The sequence below is a fragment of the Podarcis tiliguerta genome (genome assembly GCF_965153285.1).
Source record: "Podarcis tiliguerta genome assembly, chromosome: 5".
NCBI lineage: Eukaryota > Metazoa > Chordata > Lepidosauria > Squamata > Lacertidae > Podarcis > Podarcis tiliguerta.
Window position 1 is genome coordinate 36,053,026 of NC_139538.1, and position 18,922 is coordinate 36,071,947.

General features: G+C 43.9%; 1 protein-coding gene across 15 annotated transcripts in view; it reads left to right on the forward strand.

The window, feature by feature from the left end:
* Positions 1-18,922, forward strand: part of EPHB1 (EPH receptor B1) — a 347,409-nt gene that overhangs the window by 111,324 nt on the left and 217,163 nt on the right. For all 15 annotated transcript variants that reach the window (XM_083443210.1, XM_083443209.1, XM_083443212.1 and 12 more), the window contains one exon: positions 11,962-12,026. In XM_083443210.1, coding sequence (XP_083299336.1) covers positions 11,970-12,026 — 57 coding nt within the window. In that variant the 5' untranslated portion in view covers positions 11,962-11,969. The remainder of the gene's footprint in view (positions 1-11,961; positions 12,027-18,922) is intronic.

Here is an 18,922-nt window from a genome sequence, read left to right on the forward strand (position 1 = left end):
GCGCTGGAAGCAGATTGCAGACAGAAGGCAGAGAGGAAGAGCCATGCTTGATTTCTGCTAGAATCTAAGGCTTTGACTGGGAAAAGCAAGACTGTCAGGGGTGTTAATGCTGTGCACCCCTCCATTGTAGGCCCAAGTTATAGGTATATGTGTAAATAAACCATATAGCATAATGACCCCACAGTCTTAGCTGTCCCTCATTCCAAGGAAACCAAATCCTGGGCAAGTATCTGGAGTCTCACACTGCTTGGAGATTAGGGTGCCATGCAACATTATTTTATAGCACTTGAGGTGTAGCAATAAACATCCAGGGAAATTGCAAATAGCCATAGGAACATAGAAAGCGGACTTCTACTGAGTAACACCATTGGCCCATCTAACTCAGTATTGTCTACCCTGACTGACAATGTCAGGTAGGAGCTTTCTCCAGCCCTACTTGGAGATGCCAGGGATTAAATCTGGGACTTTTGGCATCAAAAGCAGAATCCCTGCCCACTGATCTAGTGCCGTACCATTGAGCTCCAGCTGTCGGGATGCTAAGATAGCAGTTCCCCCAAGCTTGTTCTCTGAGTATATCCTACATTGTTCGCCCCGGCAATTTATGGCTTAATGAAATTGCCAGGAATGAGAGGGTAAAAGCAGAAGGAAAGTCAGGCTTGTACAACATCTCCCTCCTATGGTTTACTACTGATAAATTCTGAGTAAGTGCTTTGGCCTTCTGGGCTGCTTCATTCAGCAGAATCTCTGAATTGTTTTTAGGACTTGGTAGTGGAGGAAGGACAGAGATTGCAACCAGCTTCTGTAACTAAAAGCTCCCAAAGTCTTTCCTCAAAGAGACTCCCTTCAGAGCTGAAACGCGTATTGGTGACTCTCTGGAGCACCCAGCAGGAATGACATATGGGCACATAGCAGCAGGCACAGTGAAGGAACTGTGAACCTATTTTAGGAGGGAATATCATGTGAAACATTTGATTGGAAAGACATAACTCTGAAACTCTGGTGGTGTCATGCAAGGGCTTCACCTGGGTGTCTTGTGGACTCCTTGGCAAGGATGATCAATGGCCCATCCTGTGGAAATCGCTGTCTTTGGTTGTGGTCAGAATCACATGGGAGTACTTCTGAAGTTTCTGTCCTGTGCAGTCCAAATCTCCAATATGTATTTACTCAGAAGCAACGTCCTTGCTGTGTTCTGCTGGGCTTACTCCTAGCTAAGCATGCTTAGGATGGGAGCCTTAGTTTAGTGCTAAATATCTTCAACACATTTAAAAGTGTTTTCTCGCATCATGTTAGCAGCGCCTTCGAACCCACTTATGCTATTTGTGTGAAAGTGTGAATACTGTTAATGTGAGAGATAAGGCAATTCTTTTTTTAAAAAAAATTGTGCACATAGTCTATCTTATGTAGGTTTTATGTTTTGCTGCTGATGTAGGAAATGGAAATGCCCTTGTGTGGCAAGCATATGGAGTTTCATCAATTAAAATGATAAACTGCAAGAAAATAGAAATAGCAAGGGTGTTGGGCTTTTTTTTTTAATTCAACAAAGGAGATAGGAGGCTCTAATACCATTCCTTCTAACAGGTGGTTGAGAGCCTATCTGCTTGGAGGAGAAAAACCTGGCGTGGATGTCAATTTTAAAAAGTGAAAGTTGGGGAAGAATTGCCTGTTTTCAACCCCCTAACAATTTAGTATCATGGGCTGGGGGTAAAGTTGGGAGGATGCAAATGATGAGGTTAAACCCCCCCCCCAATCATCATCATCATAATTTATTATTTCTACCCCACCCATCAGGCTGGGTTTCCCCAGCCACTCTGGGTGGCTTCCAACAAAAGATTAAAAATACATTAAAACACCAGTCATTAAAAACATCCCTAAACAGGGCTGCCTTCAGATGTCTTCTAAATGTCATATAGTTGCTTATTTCTTTGACATCTGATGGGAAGGTGTTCCACAGGGCGGGCGCCACTACCGAGAAGGCCCATTCCTCCCTGCACTACATACAGATTTTTTTTGGAGGAACCACATCCCTCCATTACTATACAGAGAATGATTGGCAGCCAGCCCTAAACCTGAGCCTTTTAGTACTCTGTATAGTGCAACAGGAGAAGGTCCTGCTGCGTGTCTTTCTTGCCTCCTTCCCATTCCTCAATATTAACCACCCCCACAGGCCAGAGCACTTATCCTATTTCAGGATAGGTTAAACTTGAAGTAGGACTCCTCCTCCTCAGGCTATGGATCCATTGCAGGTCCCTGCTCTCATTATGTTTGAACAGTATTCTGGCAATTCTTTCACAAACATGAGTTACGCAGTTGAAAGTATGTTTCTGGACATTCTGCAAGTTCTCCATTCCTCAGGTTTGAGGACTTGTCACCAAAGAAGAGGAAATGCATCGTTAAAAACAGGAGCAATTTGCATAAAATTAGCATGAATTAATTTGTATGGGTGGAATTTTATTTAAAAATAATTACCGTAATTTAAACAGAAACACAGTAATCTTAGCATAGTGCGGAAGCCTATGATCATGTGACCTGTTTACCTGCTTGTTCTGCTGTCCAGGTGTTCACTGTTGATAGCAGCTCTGATCAAACTTCCCTTTCTCACCCCCAAAACAGATGACTGTCCTCCTTCAATCAGGGCAGGTGGCCAGTCACAGTTTGACACACGTGGTAGGAATAACTTTGTAGCCTGATGGGCTAACGACTTCAAATAATAACTCTGCTTGGCTGGAATGGGTGGCAGATCCCTCAGAGTTTAGCCAGCTCCATTACTCAGACTTTTTGTTTCTTGGGATATAATTGTATTGTTTTTCCTCTTGGCTTCTGTTGCTTTTCTAGTCCGAACAGAAAAGCAATTTCTGGCACAGCTTCTGCATAGTCGGCATTTTACAGAATGGAGAGATCTGCTGAACTTTTGGTGGTGTAAGGATTTTAGTTCTCTCATGTTGGTGCTTGACATTTCCCTTTTCAAAGCAGCTGCCTCTGCACTGACTGACTCGCGATTCCTCTGCAAAAGTGCATCACTCACTTGGCTGAACTTTTGATCTGCGTGAAACAAGCCAAACATATTGTCTTCCATCTTTGGGGGCCTTTAGTCTTGCTCCCTGGTCTCTGGTGGCATCTCTTGGAATGGTGCTGCTTTCTGGTTAGGTGTCCTAGTTGTTGGTGAATAAAGAAGGTCTACTTAGTGCTCATTTGCCAAGTATGCCTGTTGGACTCACTAGCACAACATTGTCTATCCTGGAAAATGGTTCTAATGCCTTTGCTGGTGTATGCTGACGGCTAGTTTTCATGCTGGAAGTAAATTCTGGATGGTATGTACTGTACAGCAAAGTCGATAGCAACATAACTTTTGTTGGACCGAAAACAATACAGTGGTATCTCGGGTTAAGAACTTAATTCATTCTGTAGATCTGTTCTTAACCTGAAACTGTTCTTAACCTGAAGCACCACTTTAGCTAATGGGGCCTTCTGCTGCCGCTGCTCCCCTGCTGCACGATTTCTGTTCTCATCCTGAAGCAAAGTTCTTAACCTGAGGTAATATTTCTGGGTTAGCGGAGTCTGTAACCTGAAGCGTATGTAATCCGAGGTACCACTGTACGTTAAAGAAAATCTTTAAAACAGCACCAGACATTGTGTGTGTATGACTTATTATTAATGGGTTTGTCAGTTTTATTAGTTAATTTAAAAGAGGACTGGGGAACCTCTGGCCTTCCAGATGTTACCAGACTAGACCTCTCATCAACCCTGACCATTGGCCACACTGGCTGGGCAGATTGAGCTGAAAGTTCAGCAGCATCTGGAGGTTTACCAGTTCACCAGCCCGGACGGACCTAAGATAGCCAGCTGGTGATCTGTTTTCCTTTTTGTGTGCAATTTTTATTCTATAATCATCATCACAAACTGCTTTGATACTTTTAAACAAAATCATGGTATACAATTTTTAAAAAATACATACATTTATTTTTTTTAAAAAATCCTTCCTTTTTAACTAAAAAGAGTTCCATGGCAGCTCGCAAACTTTAAAAATCCAAATGTGCATTAAAACGATTGACAAAATAAAATGCCACAGCAAAACAGGAGCAGGAACGAGTGGAGCATTTTGTCAAACTCAGAAGCTCCCCAAGGACCTCAGGAGAAACCCAGTCCGTGCTCATCAACAGAGAACAATCAGGGAGAACTTCTTCAGGGAGGGAGTTACCCAGTTTGGGGCATATCCAGCAATAGCCATGAACACATTTCCTGTACTGGTGCCAGTCATGCTCCTGGGAACCAGTGTTCTCATACGGAGGGTGGGGAGGGAGAAAAGAAACCCACCTTAATGTAAATTCTTGGCTAAATTATCTGTTGCTCTGTAAGAAAAAGATCCCAAAAGGGAATCTTTCAGGGGGGAGTCTGGCATTGCCACCCCATCAACAAACCAGAAAACGGTGTTAGGGTTTTGAATTAAAGAGTTAGAAACAGACTGTTTAGGAAATACATAAAATAGATTGGATGGAGAAAAGCTGGAAGGAAATTGGGGATGTGAGGGCAGGATGGAAAGACGGGCAGGGGGGGGGCTCGTGAAACATCTGACAACAACAAAGCAGATGAAAGAGCTGCTGGGAGTGAAAGAGGGAGGCATAGAAGGGGAATAGAGATGGCTCTGAAGCTTCTTGTCTGATTAATGATGCTCAGGCTGTGATCCATTGTAATCCTCTCATTAGCAAGCTGAGAAAAGTAATTTTACACTGGCCCCTGACCACCTTTCCCACTGCTTTTCTCCCCCACCAGTGATTGATTGTCCTCGCAGATTCTTTGTGGTCCACATGCACACGCGGCCAAGGTGGCACTTTCGGAGTTGATGCAGAACTTGGTTTCCCTCCTGCAACACTGCAAAGTTTCGGCTTGGCTAGCAGACTACTGTTTCTGAAACTCGTGGATGTTTATAGCAGGATCTAGTGATGGAGAAACTTATTTATCTGTCGATGAAATTAGCCACCACTTAAATACAGGGCACTTGAGGTTGCTTACAACAACTAGCATAAATCAATAATAAGTTTATTTGTTTAAATGACTTTTTAGACTGCCTTTTAGTGCTGGGCCCTCACCAGGCAATTCCTAACAAAGAACACATGGTATACCATCAAAATTAGAACATGTTAAAATTCCATTTTTAAAAAGATAAAGTACCACCAACAGAGCACCCATGTCTGTCTAAGATAGGGTGGGAAACAGAATGTGGCCAGTGGGCCAGATTCTGATCTCTTCTACCCACTGCAGGGCATTTTGACAGGTGGGTGGGTGCACCCACCTGTCAGTCACAATCCCATCAGGTGACCCAAAGTTAGAGAAAATCCTTTGTGGATGTAGCTCAGGCTGCAACTGCACAGGGACTTCCTTTGCACTTATAGCAACCCAACTTTGGGCAAGGATTGTGAACTCTGTAGCATAGCCAGTCCCATTGAAGCTTGCTGTCAGCACTGTTCAGCTGTCCCCATTAATCAGTCATATGATGGTGGGTATGGGGCAGATGAGTACAGTTTGAGAGAAGAGGCCTTGAGGGTCAACTCTGGCACCTGAGCTGGGCCAAATGTGGCCTGTGTGCTTTTCCTCACCTCTGGCCTAAAGTATTCTTATCCAATCTGGTACCTTCCAGTTGTCTGGGGGGGTCCAACTCCCATCAGCTTCAGCCAGCATAGGCAGTGTTCAGGCATGATGGAAATTGTAGTTCAAAACCTCTGACTAGAACCCGCTTGGGAAAGGCAGCTCAAAACAAATGTGCAAAAGTCCTCCTGGCCACAGCTACTGTCTGTCTATGGGCCAAACAAGGTCCAATTACCTCTGTGTACCTGGCTCCATTGAAAAAATGCAACTCTCTTTAGAACAGGTTGAGGATCTGAAAAAGAATTTAGAAACGTGAATCCTGAAATCTCAAGAGCAATGCCAAACACGCTTTATTTATTCTGAAATCCCCAGTTTTTCCCAAGCCACATTTATGATTTGTGGAGCCTGCCATTATTTCTGTGCAGAGGAACTCCTTGGCACTGGCTTCTTTACTTGGACTTCATAGGGGTGTGCGTGTGCATAAATGGAAGGAACTGTGAGCAGGAACAAATTGCCTGTAAGTCGGTTCTTAAAGGGCAATAAAGCTGTGGCAGTGAAATTATCATGGACATCTCGAAATTCCAATTAAACACACACACACACACACACACACACTCCACATATCTGAGAGTAAAGGGCAGAGCTGTCTGAATTCAAGGATGTGGCTTACAGCACATCCAAAATCTTTCTCTTTAGAAATTAATCTCTGGTGAGTTCTGGCAGAGAGAGAGAGATTTGCTAGTTCTTTTTACTGGCCGTGCTTCTATACCAACAGGAACCTGCCGTGAAGAAATCCTGCTTTTGAAACCCTCCCTGTCTTTTATCTCCACATGCCGAAAAAAGCTTCACCTCCTTAATTTCTTCATTTCGGACAGCTTTTATAGGTATGGGAGCAGGGCCAGTGCTCTCTCTCTCTCTGTTTGTGTCTACTTTAAAAAAGAGAGTCAAAGAAAGGAGGCAAAAGAGACTATCTTTCTTCACAATGAAGTGCGTCACTGGGAGAGAAATTCTGAGCCTAACACTCTACAGATGTTCTGTATGGAGCCTTGGAACAGAGGGCACTCTAATTGACTACAGGTGTGACCCGTGACCAGGTAACATCCTCCCCTGCCTTGGAGAGGCTTACCAGAGGTCAGGTTCTAATCCACTGTCTTCAGAAGCTTTTATCCTGCATAAATGAGTGGGGCTGAGGAGGCTGAGCAAACTATAGAGAAGAAGAAAAGGAGAAAACCCGCGCAGTAATAGAACCAAGCACTCATTTGTCATGTTAGAGCAAAGCTGTGTGACAAGCTGCGGCTGCTAACACTAATCCCCCTGTGTATTACAGTCATGCACTATAACACAGATAAGGAAGCTGAGCTGTGAAGGAGGCAACACCAACTTACCCCACCCCGGCTGTCCTGCTTCTCGTAGCAGGGGATGATCGGGGGTGGGGGGGGGACATATTTGTTCAGCAGGAATATTTCCCCCCTCTGTTGTTTGCCTGAGCCGCACAAGTCAATAGTTTCAAAGAACGCCAGCCACTGCCAAGTCTGGAGTGCGCAAAAGGGTTGCTTGCAGAGGAAGCACCTTGCAGCCTGGCTGAAGTTTATCAAAAGTACATTCCTGTGTCAGTGTTAAGTCAGAAAAACGTCCTCTGGGGAAGCAAGTCAGAAGCGTGCTGAGCCGCTGGACAGGAAGGGAAGGCAGAGGAGGGAAAATCCTTTTGACATCAACAATGGTTGTTGTTTTAAATAGAGCCTGGCCTATAATTGGTCACAGCCAATTGCCCTTGAAAAGAAATGGGGGGGGGGGATGATGGGTGAATAGTACAGATGCACTGTTGCAGCAAGATTACTGGCCCTTAGGCTGTGCTTGCACTAGCGAGTTTGTTATTCTCCTGTTCCTATGAACATTGTGCCATGGTCCATAGGTGAATCTCTGGTTCATATGTCTACAGAGCTGCAGGGAAGCACACGGGGTCTGGTGCAGACTGCACCAGCTCTCAGGATGGAATCTGTGGAAAATGACTTGTGGTGCATGCAAGAACATAGCTGATATGAACACACCTTCAGTGTTTGAAAAGATCATCATGGGTCATCCGTTGAACTCAGAGCATGTCAGGTTAGGGATTTCACACATTTATATAGTTCAGCCAATATCTGAAAATAAGATTATCACCTTGGGTTTGTTTTGCGCCAAACCAGCACTGTCTGCACTGCAGATGTGAAAAGATAACAGTTTGTGGCAAGAACTGCCTGTTCTATGTAGGGAAGGGAGGAGCAATGGGCGTGTACAGAACTGTTTGCCATTTTGTGCTCTTCTTAATGTTTTCTACACTTTTGTTTGTGGTACAGGAGCTTTCAAAACTATTGATAGAACGCAGGGCTGAAGGTAGGCCACCCAACATCTAATGCATTACTAGCAGGTTGTGGTGAAGCATTTTCTTGTAAATTTCCTCTTCAACACTACTTGAGCCACTGCAGGTAATGACTATGTTTATTGAGCGCTGCTCAGAAGATACACAGCATGAGCAGTTACTCTCCCCTTTCCATTACTCATTTACTTCTTAATATTTTTTTTTTTGGGGGGGGGGTCAACATTCCTGCTTGACATACACATTGAAAAGTCAGAATGGTCAATCAAAATCCAGACCAGGTAGCAACTCTCTATCTACCGATAATATGTGCCATTAAGGGCTCAGGGTTTTCAACATTTTGAGTCCCTAGCTTTGTATTAAAGTCAATAAGAATAGGCCTGGGTGAGCCTTGGGCTCATTCCCTCTCCTGTGGCATGACTGGGAGGAGGAAACTGAAAGCTATTGCTTCCATTTTTGATTAACCACAGTTTATTGTTACATATGAGGGACGTGGGTGGTGCTATGGGTTAAACCGCAGAGCCTAGGGCTTGCCAGTCAGAAGGTTGGCGGTTCAAATCCCCGTGACGGGGTGAGCTCTCGTTGCTTGGCCCCAGCTCCTGCCAACCTAGCAGTTCGAAAGCACGTCAAAATGCAAGTAGATAAATAGGCACTGCTCCAGCAGGAAGGTAAACGGCTTTTCCGTGCGCTGCTCTGGTTCGCCAGAAGCGGCTTAGTCATGCTGACCACATGACTCGGAAGTTGTACGCCAGCTTCCTCAGCCAATAAAGCAAGATGAGCGTCGCAACCCCAGAGTCGTCCACGACTGGACCTAATGCTCAGGGGTCCCTTTACCTTTTTATTGTTACATATGAACCCTAAGCAGTGTTTAATCTTAACTATACTTTGTTGAAGCAAGCCAGTTTCATAATTATTCAAGTTTGCTGGTTTCAACCATACCACAGTTAAAATTAACCATAGTTGGTTGGGTTCTGATGGTGCCACAGTCTCTGTTTAATAAAAAAAAAAAAAATGGAAGCAAAAGCTTCTACCTCATTATGGCTTCTCTGGAGTGGGAGAGCATGTGAGTTTGAGGCTCACCCAGGCTCATTCCCATTTTGATAAACCACGGTTTAACATGCTGCCCAAATGCAGCCACATCTTCAGGGGATTACTGAAGGGGAAGAGTGGTGTTGTAAATCCCTTACTGACAAAACCCTGGTTACTTGAGTCTGAATAACAAATAGACTGTGAAGATGGTAATGCATTGAAGGAAGACACAAGGGTTTGCCGGGAGTTGGTTTGCAGGGAGATAGCACACTGCTTAAAATGAAGTACACTTAGAAGGATGTGGATGATTTCACAAAGTTTAAAACTTTCTGCCTTGGGGTGAAAGGTGGTGATCTGAAACATTATAGCTTTCTAAGCTGTGAGGTGTAAAGCGCAGGAAGGACAAATAGGGAACTGCTTGACCAGATGCTGGTGACAATTGTAATTTCCTTTTTCTAACATTTGGTGGAATTGCAGTAGACAAGCAACTTAATCTGTTGAAAACAAATAAATAAAACCTGGAAGATTTTTCTCCCCATCTGTCTGTCTATGTTTTTGTTGTTGCTATTATTGTTACTCTTAAAAACGAGAGTCTGGGAAAATATCAACAATATTTGTTTTTTTGTTAAACAAAAAACTACACCAAAAATCCTCCCTTAAAGAAATAAAATTTGACAACACATTCTAATAGTGTTGTGTGATATTGGTGCTTCTGATTTTTTGCCAGCATGGGCAACCAACAAATCAATATATCTAGCAGATGCCAATATAGACAATGGGGGGGGGAATATATTACAGATTTGGTCAGTCAGCCACCAGCTATTCATGGAAAAGCCAATAATTGACTACATCCATCCTCTTCATTGCCGGGCAAAACAAAGCAATTTGGGAATAGAGCTGCAGTAACTGGCATATTTATATCCTCTAGTCTGGCATTTTGAATTCATTATGCTAGTTACATTCCACTTTTAAAAAAATTATGTAACATTCAAATGTTAGAGATGTGATAATGGAGATATGGGCTTAAGATAATAGGGAATCTGAGTCCTTTACTTGGACCACACTTTCAAAAGGGTTCTGAATGCTGAAGCCTGGCAATTATTTTGGTGCCTAATTGGCCAATCAAAAGCCCTGTTAAACTGAAGTGTTAGAATTTAAGCTGATCCATTGATTTTATTTTTATTTTTTGCGGGGAAGGGGTTTAGTTAGCAACTTACACCTATGTACTTCAGCTTTCTGCACCAAGGCTATATTTTATTTGGCGGTGTTGGCTAAAAGACCCAACCTTAGGGTCAGGTCCTCCTTGCAATTCAGCCTTTTGTGTTTGAAGTGATGTAGAGAAAATGCAGCATGAACTCAGTCACATAGAGGTGAAGCCCACAGTGACTGGCAACAATTTCCAGGCCATCCAGATTTTCAGTTGCATTTAAGCATATATAAAATGGGTGTCGATGGTCAAAATTCATTTGTCTTCTGGTTAGGTTCAGTCCCTCAATCAACTTTACTCTAGTTCCTTTAAATCAAGGTGTGGCAAAAGACCAATTGGGTTGAAACTCACGTTAGTTGGACTCAGTTGCCACTGGAAGCAATGGGGCAAGTCGCTATGGCATGATCTAAAGCCTATTGATTTCATAGAATCACAGTGTTAGAGGGGGTCTTGTTGTTCCATCTGATCCAACCACTTGGTCCATGCAAGAAGTCCATAGCTAGAGCATCCTCAACAGGTGGCTGTCCATCCTTTTCTTGAAAACCTCCAGTGAGAGCCCATCACCTTCTTGGTGATTGATTCCATTGTTAAGTTGCTCTTACAGTACATAAATTTCTCCTAATTCTCAGCCACATCTACCCTCCTTTAGCTTAAGCCCATTCTGTGGGAACTAGGAGCAACTCATTTAGTCTGGATCTCACATCGTGCACAGTTTAACTTAAAAATAAAAGAAGCAGTAAGCTTTAAAAAAATAAATAAATACAAAATCACCCCACATTATACTGCAGTCTTGTGTGCATTCTAGAAAGGCAAAAGATTGCTGCCAATCTGACCCTTTGAGGGATATTTTAGCTTCTCTCTCATCTGATGGCCTCATTCAGTGTACATTGGATGCTCGGGTTGCGAACGTGATCCGTGTGGGAAGCACGTTCGCGACTCGCATGCGCGGGTCATGATTCAGTGCTTCTGGGCATGTGCAAGTGCCGAAAACCAGAAGTAACCCATTCCGGTACTTCCAGGTTCAGTGCAGTGCGCAGTCCGAAATCGCGCAACCTGAAGCATCTGTAACCCGAGGTATGACTGTACTTGTTTCATCAGTGCAAAGATGTTTAGCTTCCTCTCCCTCTAAATCTGTTCTGAGTTCCCCCTCAACCCTCTGGAGCAGATTAGGGGAGGGCCAGGGGGGAATGCAGAGGGAGAGGAGGGGGAGTTCCATTGTGAACATGGAAATCATTGTGCTAACAGAACAAGTGCATTGGATTCTTCCCTGTATCTGTAAAGTCCTTGCTGGTGGGAGATGCCAACTTTATTTTAAAACCTAATAATCCTTAGCTAGTGTCTGGAGAGCATACTGGAGCCTGAAAATAGAGAAATCTCTGAACTAAATGAATGTGCACATTTTGCATTGACTTCCACCGAGGTAGCTATTAGTTGTAGCAAAACAAGAGTCTTGTAGCATCATAAAGGCCAATAAATTGATTATGCCAGATATTTTTATGGAGTAGAGTCCACTTCATTAGATGCGCCTGGTCAAGTGGACTCTAATCTGTGAAAGCACATACCATAAGAGCATTCTTTAAAGTGCTTGGAAACTCTTTGCTATTATGTAGCCAAACTCCTAAATTGCAGTAAGCGCCTAAACTTGTGTCTACTTTCAGCAGTGATCATTTTCTATGGGTTTAGAATGAACATATATCTCCAGATACATCTTTGTAGTGTGTTTGCGATTTTATTCCAACTTCTCATTTGCTTAGTAATTCTTCTCTTTTTTCTTTTTGGTGGACTTCAGAAACCCTAATGGATACTCGGACAGCCACAGCTGAACTTGGATGGACAGCAAACCCACCTTCAGGGGTAAGTGGATATTTGACATGTTCCTGTGTGTCCGCTGGTTGTTAGAAGGTCTGGTGGGGGTTGTTCTCTTTTTTTATTCACGTAGGTAACAATTTCATGTATGTGTCGGTTTTAATGTGTTGTATAAAAACCCTTGATTAAAAAAGACTTAATTTCTCTTTTTTATGTTGACCCAAACAATGGCAAAATCAACAAGTTTCATTTTATGCAAACAATATTAGGTATCTTTTTTTTCAACAGGTGGACTGCTATAATGGGTGGAATGTTTTTTCTTCTTCCATTAAATACACACACACAGAGAGAGAGAGAGAGAGTGAGAGAGAGTATATAAGCTTATGATTTGGGGCTGGTTCACAATTCTTTTTAAAATAATATTTCAGAAGAAGCTGTGGGCTGTCAATAATATTTAAACATTCAAAGTGACATATATGATGAGAACTTGACTCACGTCTCAGTCATCAGGATGCTATTTTTTTCTTTGTTGAAAAAAGAATTTGGAATGAAAAGAAATCCCACTTGCTCTTTGGATTCCCAGATAATAATCAGCAGCTCCCTTGGCAGGTCCTCTGGCTGCGTAGGGCTGCATGATGCAGCAATATGTGAGACACTCACTGCCTTGCCAGACTTGACTGTCATATGGTCCTATTTCCTTGAGAGTGGCTGTGTGTGGCAGGTGTGCAGCCCCCTTTTTTCAAGCCCACCTCTCTGCACAGTGGAGGCAGATTGGGCACTGCCTGTGTTGTGCTTTAGGTCAACCCAACACAATGATATTTCACTGATGTGGGAAGTCAGTTATGTTAAGCTTTCCATTCTCTTCCCACCCCCGGCCACATCCCACAATGGGACTGTTTTTCCTACTCACACTCAGATATCAGCAGCCCCCATGGATCCCAGTTTCTGGTGGTGACATTTGGGAAGCGGTGGGGCGGTGCAAACAGCTGCCTGGGAGCTGGTTTGAACTTTTTGCCAATTCCACCTTTTGCCTTTATGCTCCAGGTGAGTCACCCCCTGCCTATGTATACAACCATGCAGGGAAATAACAGCTCAGCAGGGAGCACTCTGCATGCTCCTTTGTAGCTTGCAATGCAGCCTGGGTGCTGGGGGGAATTCCTTCACATGTATTGCTTTGTGCAGGGGGAGGGAGATGCTGCTTTCAGACCGGAGAGAGGAGCAGAGTGTGTACTAGGGCAGGGTCCCCACCTTTTGGGGGACCATTTGGGTGTCTAAGAAACTGTCATGGGCACCACAAAACACTCATTTCACCAATGCCAAAAAGAACAGACAAACCACTTACACTCCCCACCCCCAAAAAACCAGACACGAAAATAATCATGCAACTACACCTCCAAACAGGCAGCCCTGTCAAACAAGTAAAATGAAATGAAATAAATTGAAAAAATAAATTGAAAGGGGTAGGGGCCTTGGTAGGTGGCAGGGAGGGTTTTAGAGCCAAGTGTTTGGCAGGCAGCTGACTAGGGGAAGATCTGGAATAGGGAGCCCATGCTTTTGATAGGAAATGCAGGATGCCAAGAAGGTTTGACAGTGGGACTGAATAGCGTGTGTTTACAAAGAAGATGGAAAGGGGAGGAAGTCTGGAGTGGGAAGTGAGTTTGGGGAACAGCAGCTTCCTAGTCCTGGCTGCAGTCCTATGCACACTTGGGAGTAGGCACCATTGAACACAGTGAGCCAGCCATAGACTTGTGCTGCGTGTCTGTTGGAGAGTTTGTGCGCAAATGTAGAACTGTTTTGAAGGTGTATACTTGGTGTTACACGCAACTGTATATACCAAAAGCATGCTGCAGTGGTGTGGGGTGAGATGCTGCAGCAGGTTGTGTGCGGAGGAAAAGTTTTTTGTTGTCCAAGCCATTTTTAGCCCCCCCCCCCCAAACAGCTCCAAGCAGCGTATGTGATTCCCTTGTTTTATCCCATAGTATGAGTCCCCCCGTTGGTCTGGCAAGTCTAGATGGTATGTTCATACATCTCGAGGATTCCTCTAAGTGGGCTTCCAGATGGGTGTTTATTTTGGGGTTGGTGCTGCTCACGCATGCAACCCTTTCACAGTGTCCATGTGATGTCAGGACATCAAAAATATCAGTCTTCATTCTTTCTCTCACACCCCAGTTTAATCTGGATTTTCCCTTTCCATGGTAAAGCTGACAAATGTTTAAAAACACAAACAAAACCCTCTTGCCAATGGCTCATTTGCGATATTAAGCCCCCTGTCTGCATCCACCCCTTAGACCCTCTGGTATTGTCAACACGACAGACAGTCTGTAAACCAAATGTTCTTGTTTTTCCTAGGCCTTTGGTTCTGGGCAGTTTGCCTTGACTGATTGCTTGCTTTATCATGGTAGCTGTCCATGTGGAGAGGATTCATGCTCTTCTGTGGTTTGCCATGTGCCTTTGGCGCGATACATCAATATTAGCTGCACAGTGTCAATCGGCTCAATATATCAGTTTCAGCTTCGCAGGGGCTTGTTGCCTTTCAGAAGGAATTGACCAAGACTTGCCCCTACCTCCCTGGCTGCTGCCACCCTCTAGGTGAACGGAGCATGTATATAAGTCATTGTTTAGCCCTCTCTCTTCCCTCCTTGTCTCTCTTGCACTCTACCTAAAGGATTATAATTAGGAAACATTAGCAGGCTCAAAGCAGCTTTCGTACCTGAACACCATTCATAATTGCACTCAGCAGTGCTCTTCTCTGGCTATTAATGTCACTTCTATGAAGTAATGAGGAACAAACCACCTTCAGGCACTTAAAACATCTTCTTTATACAATAGGTGCATTTGAAGAATGGGAGCATAAAATAACCCGACTCGCATTCCCCTGACAGTGAAAGTGATCAACAAAGACAGGGACAGGTGCATGAGAAAAAGATCAGTGAGAAAGATGGTCGCTGCCTTAATAGGTAGGTTTAAACAGGTGATAGAGGGCTAGCTGCAGGAAGAGAGAGAGAAGGCTGTGCTGGAGACAATTGTTTTGTCAGCAATGGAAAGATTGAGAGACAGAGAGTCGTGCCAAAGCAACGAAGATAAAAAGGACTCTTTAACAAGAGGGAAATGAATCGTTCCTATTAATTGACCTTTGCAGATGTTTCTTTTCTGTACATAATTTTATTGCACCTCAAAGGATGTGGCTGATAGTTGCTGCAGCAATATCTCACTTTGCTGCAATATTTTATCCCTTTGGGCCACTTTGGGTGCGGTTCCTCTAAAAGGGGCCTTTGGAATCATTCTTGGGTGGAGGAGGAGGAGTAGGAGAAGAAGAAGAAAAAGAAGAAGAGGAGTAGTTTGGACTTGATATCCCGCCTTTCACTCCCCTTAAGGAGTCTCAAAGCAGCTAACAATCTCCTTTCCCTTCTCCCCCAACAAACACTCTGTGAGGTGAGTGAGGCTGAGAGACTTCAGAGAAGTGTGACTAGCCCAAAGTCGCCCAGCAGCTGCATGTGGAGGAGTGGGGAAGCGAACCCGGTTCACCAGATTACGAGTCCACCGCTTTTAACCACTACACCATGCTGGCATAGATAATGCCAATCCAGCACTCCTTCCAGTGTGCCTGTGAATCTCCAATCTCACTGTCACCTCCCTCCCTTCCTTTCCTTCCTGGTAAGCAGCAGTGATGTCTTTGCTGCAGGCATGTGCTGTAGCTCCAGCCCTTGGGGTGAACCACTTCTGCATAGTTATGCATTACATGAGGAAGTGTCTAATTCTGCTGTTTGGTGAGCCATTATTATACATCTGGCAGAGACCTATGTCTGAGAACCAGTCTCCATCAAACATCTAAAAAGCAGTGTGTATGTTTCCTTGCACACACAGTGGTGGTGCGGGACATGAAGGAAGGAACTGTGGGCCTGGCTTGCTTTCCCCTTTCTCTGCCTCCCACATCTCCCTTGAAGCCATTTTTCTCCTAATTGCCCCAGAAACGTGCCTGAGAATCTGCATTAGAAAGAATAAGCCAAAGAAGGCTGTGTCGTGGCAGGGGAAGAGAGTGGATCCAGCTTGGTGCATCTCTCCTGTGATTCCCAATCTCCCTCTTTACGCGTTTGGCAGAAACCTGAATTTGCTTTAAGGGTGTTCTGTCTCCTTGTACGCACCATGACTATGGAGAGGGAACATCACTTCCTTGCCTACTGCTTTGGGGAGGGAAAAAATATTTGTGACATGAAACAGAACTTGTTGCTGCTATCTCAAAGAGAGAGAGAAATTGCCAGGAAAATGCGTAGTCAACGGGATGGCAATGAATGCAGACAAAAGACAGAGCAGGTGGATAGATAAATATGGTATCTAGCAACAAACATATGGATAGGCAGACCAATTCTGTACACAGTCAGAGGCTGCAGTGGAAGAGAAGAAAGGCAGAGCTAGAAGGCAGAACAGATAGGAAGGCAGATGGATGATATGAAGGGGAAAGGGGGCATGGGGGGGGAGGCAGGTAGAGGAGAGGAAAAACGACAACAAAGAAAGTTAATTCAAAGAAGGGGAAATGGAATAGGGTGAAATTGAGTATGTATATGCTTCCCTTTCTCAGGTATTTCAGTTGGATGCATAGATATTAGCAGGGCTAGAATCAGCACCTGGCGTTGTTGGAAGTTGGGAGAGCTTCATGTCCTGGCAAGAGGCATATTATCACAACTTCTTCCTCCACTGCTATAGCTGCCTCCACTGCCTCTTTCTTTTCCACCTTTCCCAGCCACAGCCATTGCTAACTGTAGGGTGCCCATCTTATGATGCCCCTAAACCAACTTAGGGGTCAGAGCTGGCACATGTTGCTCCTATGCTGCTACACACTTTTGCTCTTGCATGTATAGACTGAATGCTTGAAGTGGACTTCAGCATCACATCAGAAATGAGATCTCACTTTAAACTGGCTTTAATCCAAGTAAAGATAAAGGGACCCCTGACCATTAACTCTGGGGTTGTGGTGCTCATCTCGTTTTACTGGCCAAGGGAGCTGGCGTTTGTCCACAGACAGTTTTTCTGGGTCATGTGGCCAGCATGACTAAGCTGCTTCTGGCGAACCAGAGCAGCACACAGAAACGCCGTTTACCTTCCCGCTGCAGCGGTACCTATTTATCTACTTGCACTTTGATGTGCTTTCAAACTGCTAGGTTGGCAGGAGCAGGGACCGAGCAATGGGAGCTCAGCCCGTCGCGGGGATTCGAACCGCCAACCTTCTGATTGGCAAGCCCTAAGCTCTGTGGTTTAGACCACAGCACCACCCACGTCCCTTAATCCAAGTAGTTCACCTAAATTATTGTGCAGATAGGAGGGGGTGTTATGTTCATGGGCTTAAAAAGCTACCCCTAGGGATCAGTTATTGTAAATATTGTTTATTGTTGTTAATAAGACAGATTCTTCCATCATTTAGTCATGTTGCTGTGGACGGAAATAGTTAAGGTGGGGCCAAGCATCCTGAGGGGGTAATTGCATTTGAAACGGCCCTTAATTATCCAGGGAAAGAAGTCCAGCTATTCCTTCCATGACGTTAATGATCATAAAAGGGTCTGGACTTCAGGTGGAATCTAATTGGTCAATAATAGCAAGGATATATCTCCCTAGGTAAGGACTGTAACCTGATTATGTGCAGCCATCAAAAGGGAAACAGAAACGGAAAAATAATTCATCTCTTACACTATTGTTAGCTAGGTTCAGGGAGAGGGGTGGAGAGGGTCCCTGTTGAAAGAAGGGGGAAATACTAGGTTTTGTGGCTAGTCCACCAGATTGATTGTGGAATGAAGAAAAGCAGCTTAATATGTTGAGACATGAGTAACACTTCTGCTTGTGTGAGCCATCTCTTCTTCCTACCATTGTCAGAGTTCCACACCAAGCAAGGAGGTCTTCAGTTATGTGTAGTTTCCTGTCATATCTGAATCATATGCCTGATTTGGGCATGTGCCTTTCACCAAGGAAAAAAACCGAATTAAGTTTTAAAAATAAAATACGGTATTCTTAGCTGCCTTAAAGCCAGCATTGCTGGAGAATTCTAAGAAACCACAAACCCAGTGCACTTTTCAAAGGTTTAGTCAGCCATCTTGATTCAACATGGCATCCAAACACAGATGAAAAGTCATTGATCTTAGGAAACACCATACAAAAATTGGTTAGTATATCTTAAGAAGTGCCCAGATGAATAGAAAACAGTAAATGTCCCCCCCCACCCCAAATGTATAGTAAATATATCCTATGGGGGGGGGGGAGGAAAAAGGTGGCAAATATTAGAGCACAGAAGTAAGGTAAGAGCAGAGAAAAAGCAAATGCATATAAATTGTGTGTCTGAACATGAATCTTATAAAAGCAGGAAAATGAATAATATCCATTAATAATTTAATATCTGGCAAGCTGGATGTGTGTGCAGAAGCAGAGGAGTGCTCTGGGAAAAAGACATTGCTTCAAAAATCAGGAAAGTTAATTATTTTATCGCTGGAAGGAGCATACAAAAATGCTGTTGAGAGTGCCATAGCACTTTAAGATATAACAGTTTTGTTATAAGCTTTCATGAACAAGAGTCTGCTGCATCAAGTACTAGTTTCAAGAAACCCAGATTAGGACTGACCACAGTTTAGGTTTCAGAAGATGGGCTAAACTGTGGTTAAGCTAAAATGGAAGTGGAGGTTGCAGGAGGAGTTGGAGAGAGTGAACAAATCTGGGGCTCTGAGGCTCTTTCTTATAAAACTGAACACAATGTAGCACAACCACAGAATGCAGTCACTGGCCGGGAGTTACTACTCTTTCCTAACCATTCCTTCAAATTATCACATTTTTTCTGCTGTCTCAAAAGTTCCCATTCTTTCCACCTTCTTGTCTCTGGATTTATTGTTGTTTCTTTCGGATACAATTGGTGTTTCCACACTATTTTCCCACACCATGGTTATGAAATATATTGATATGCCATCTTT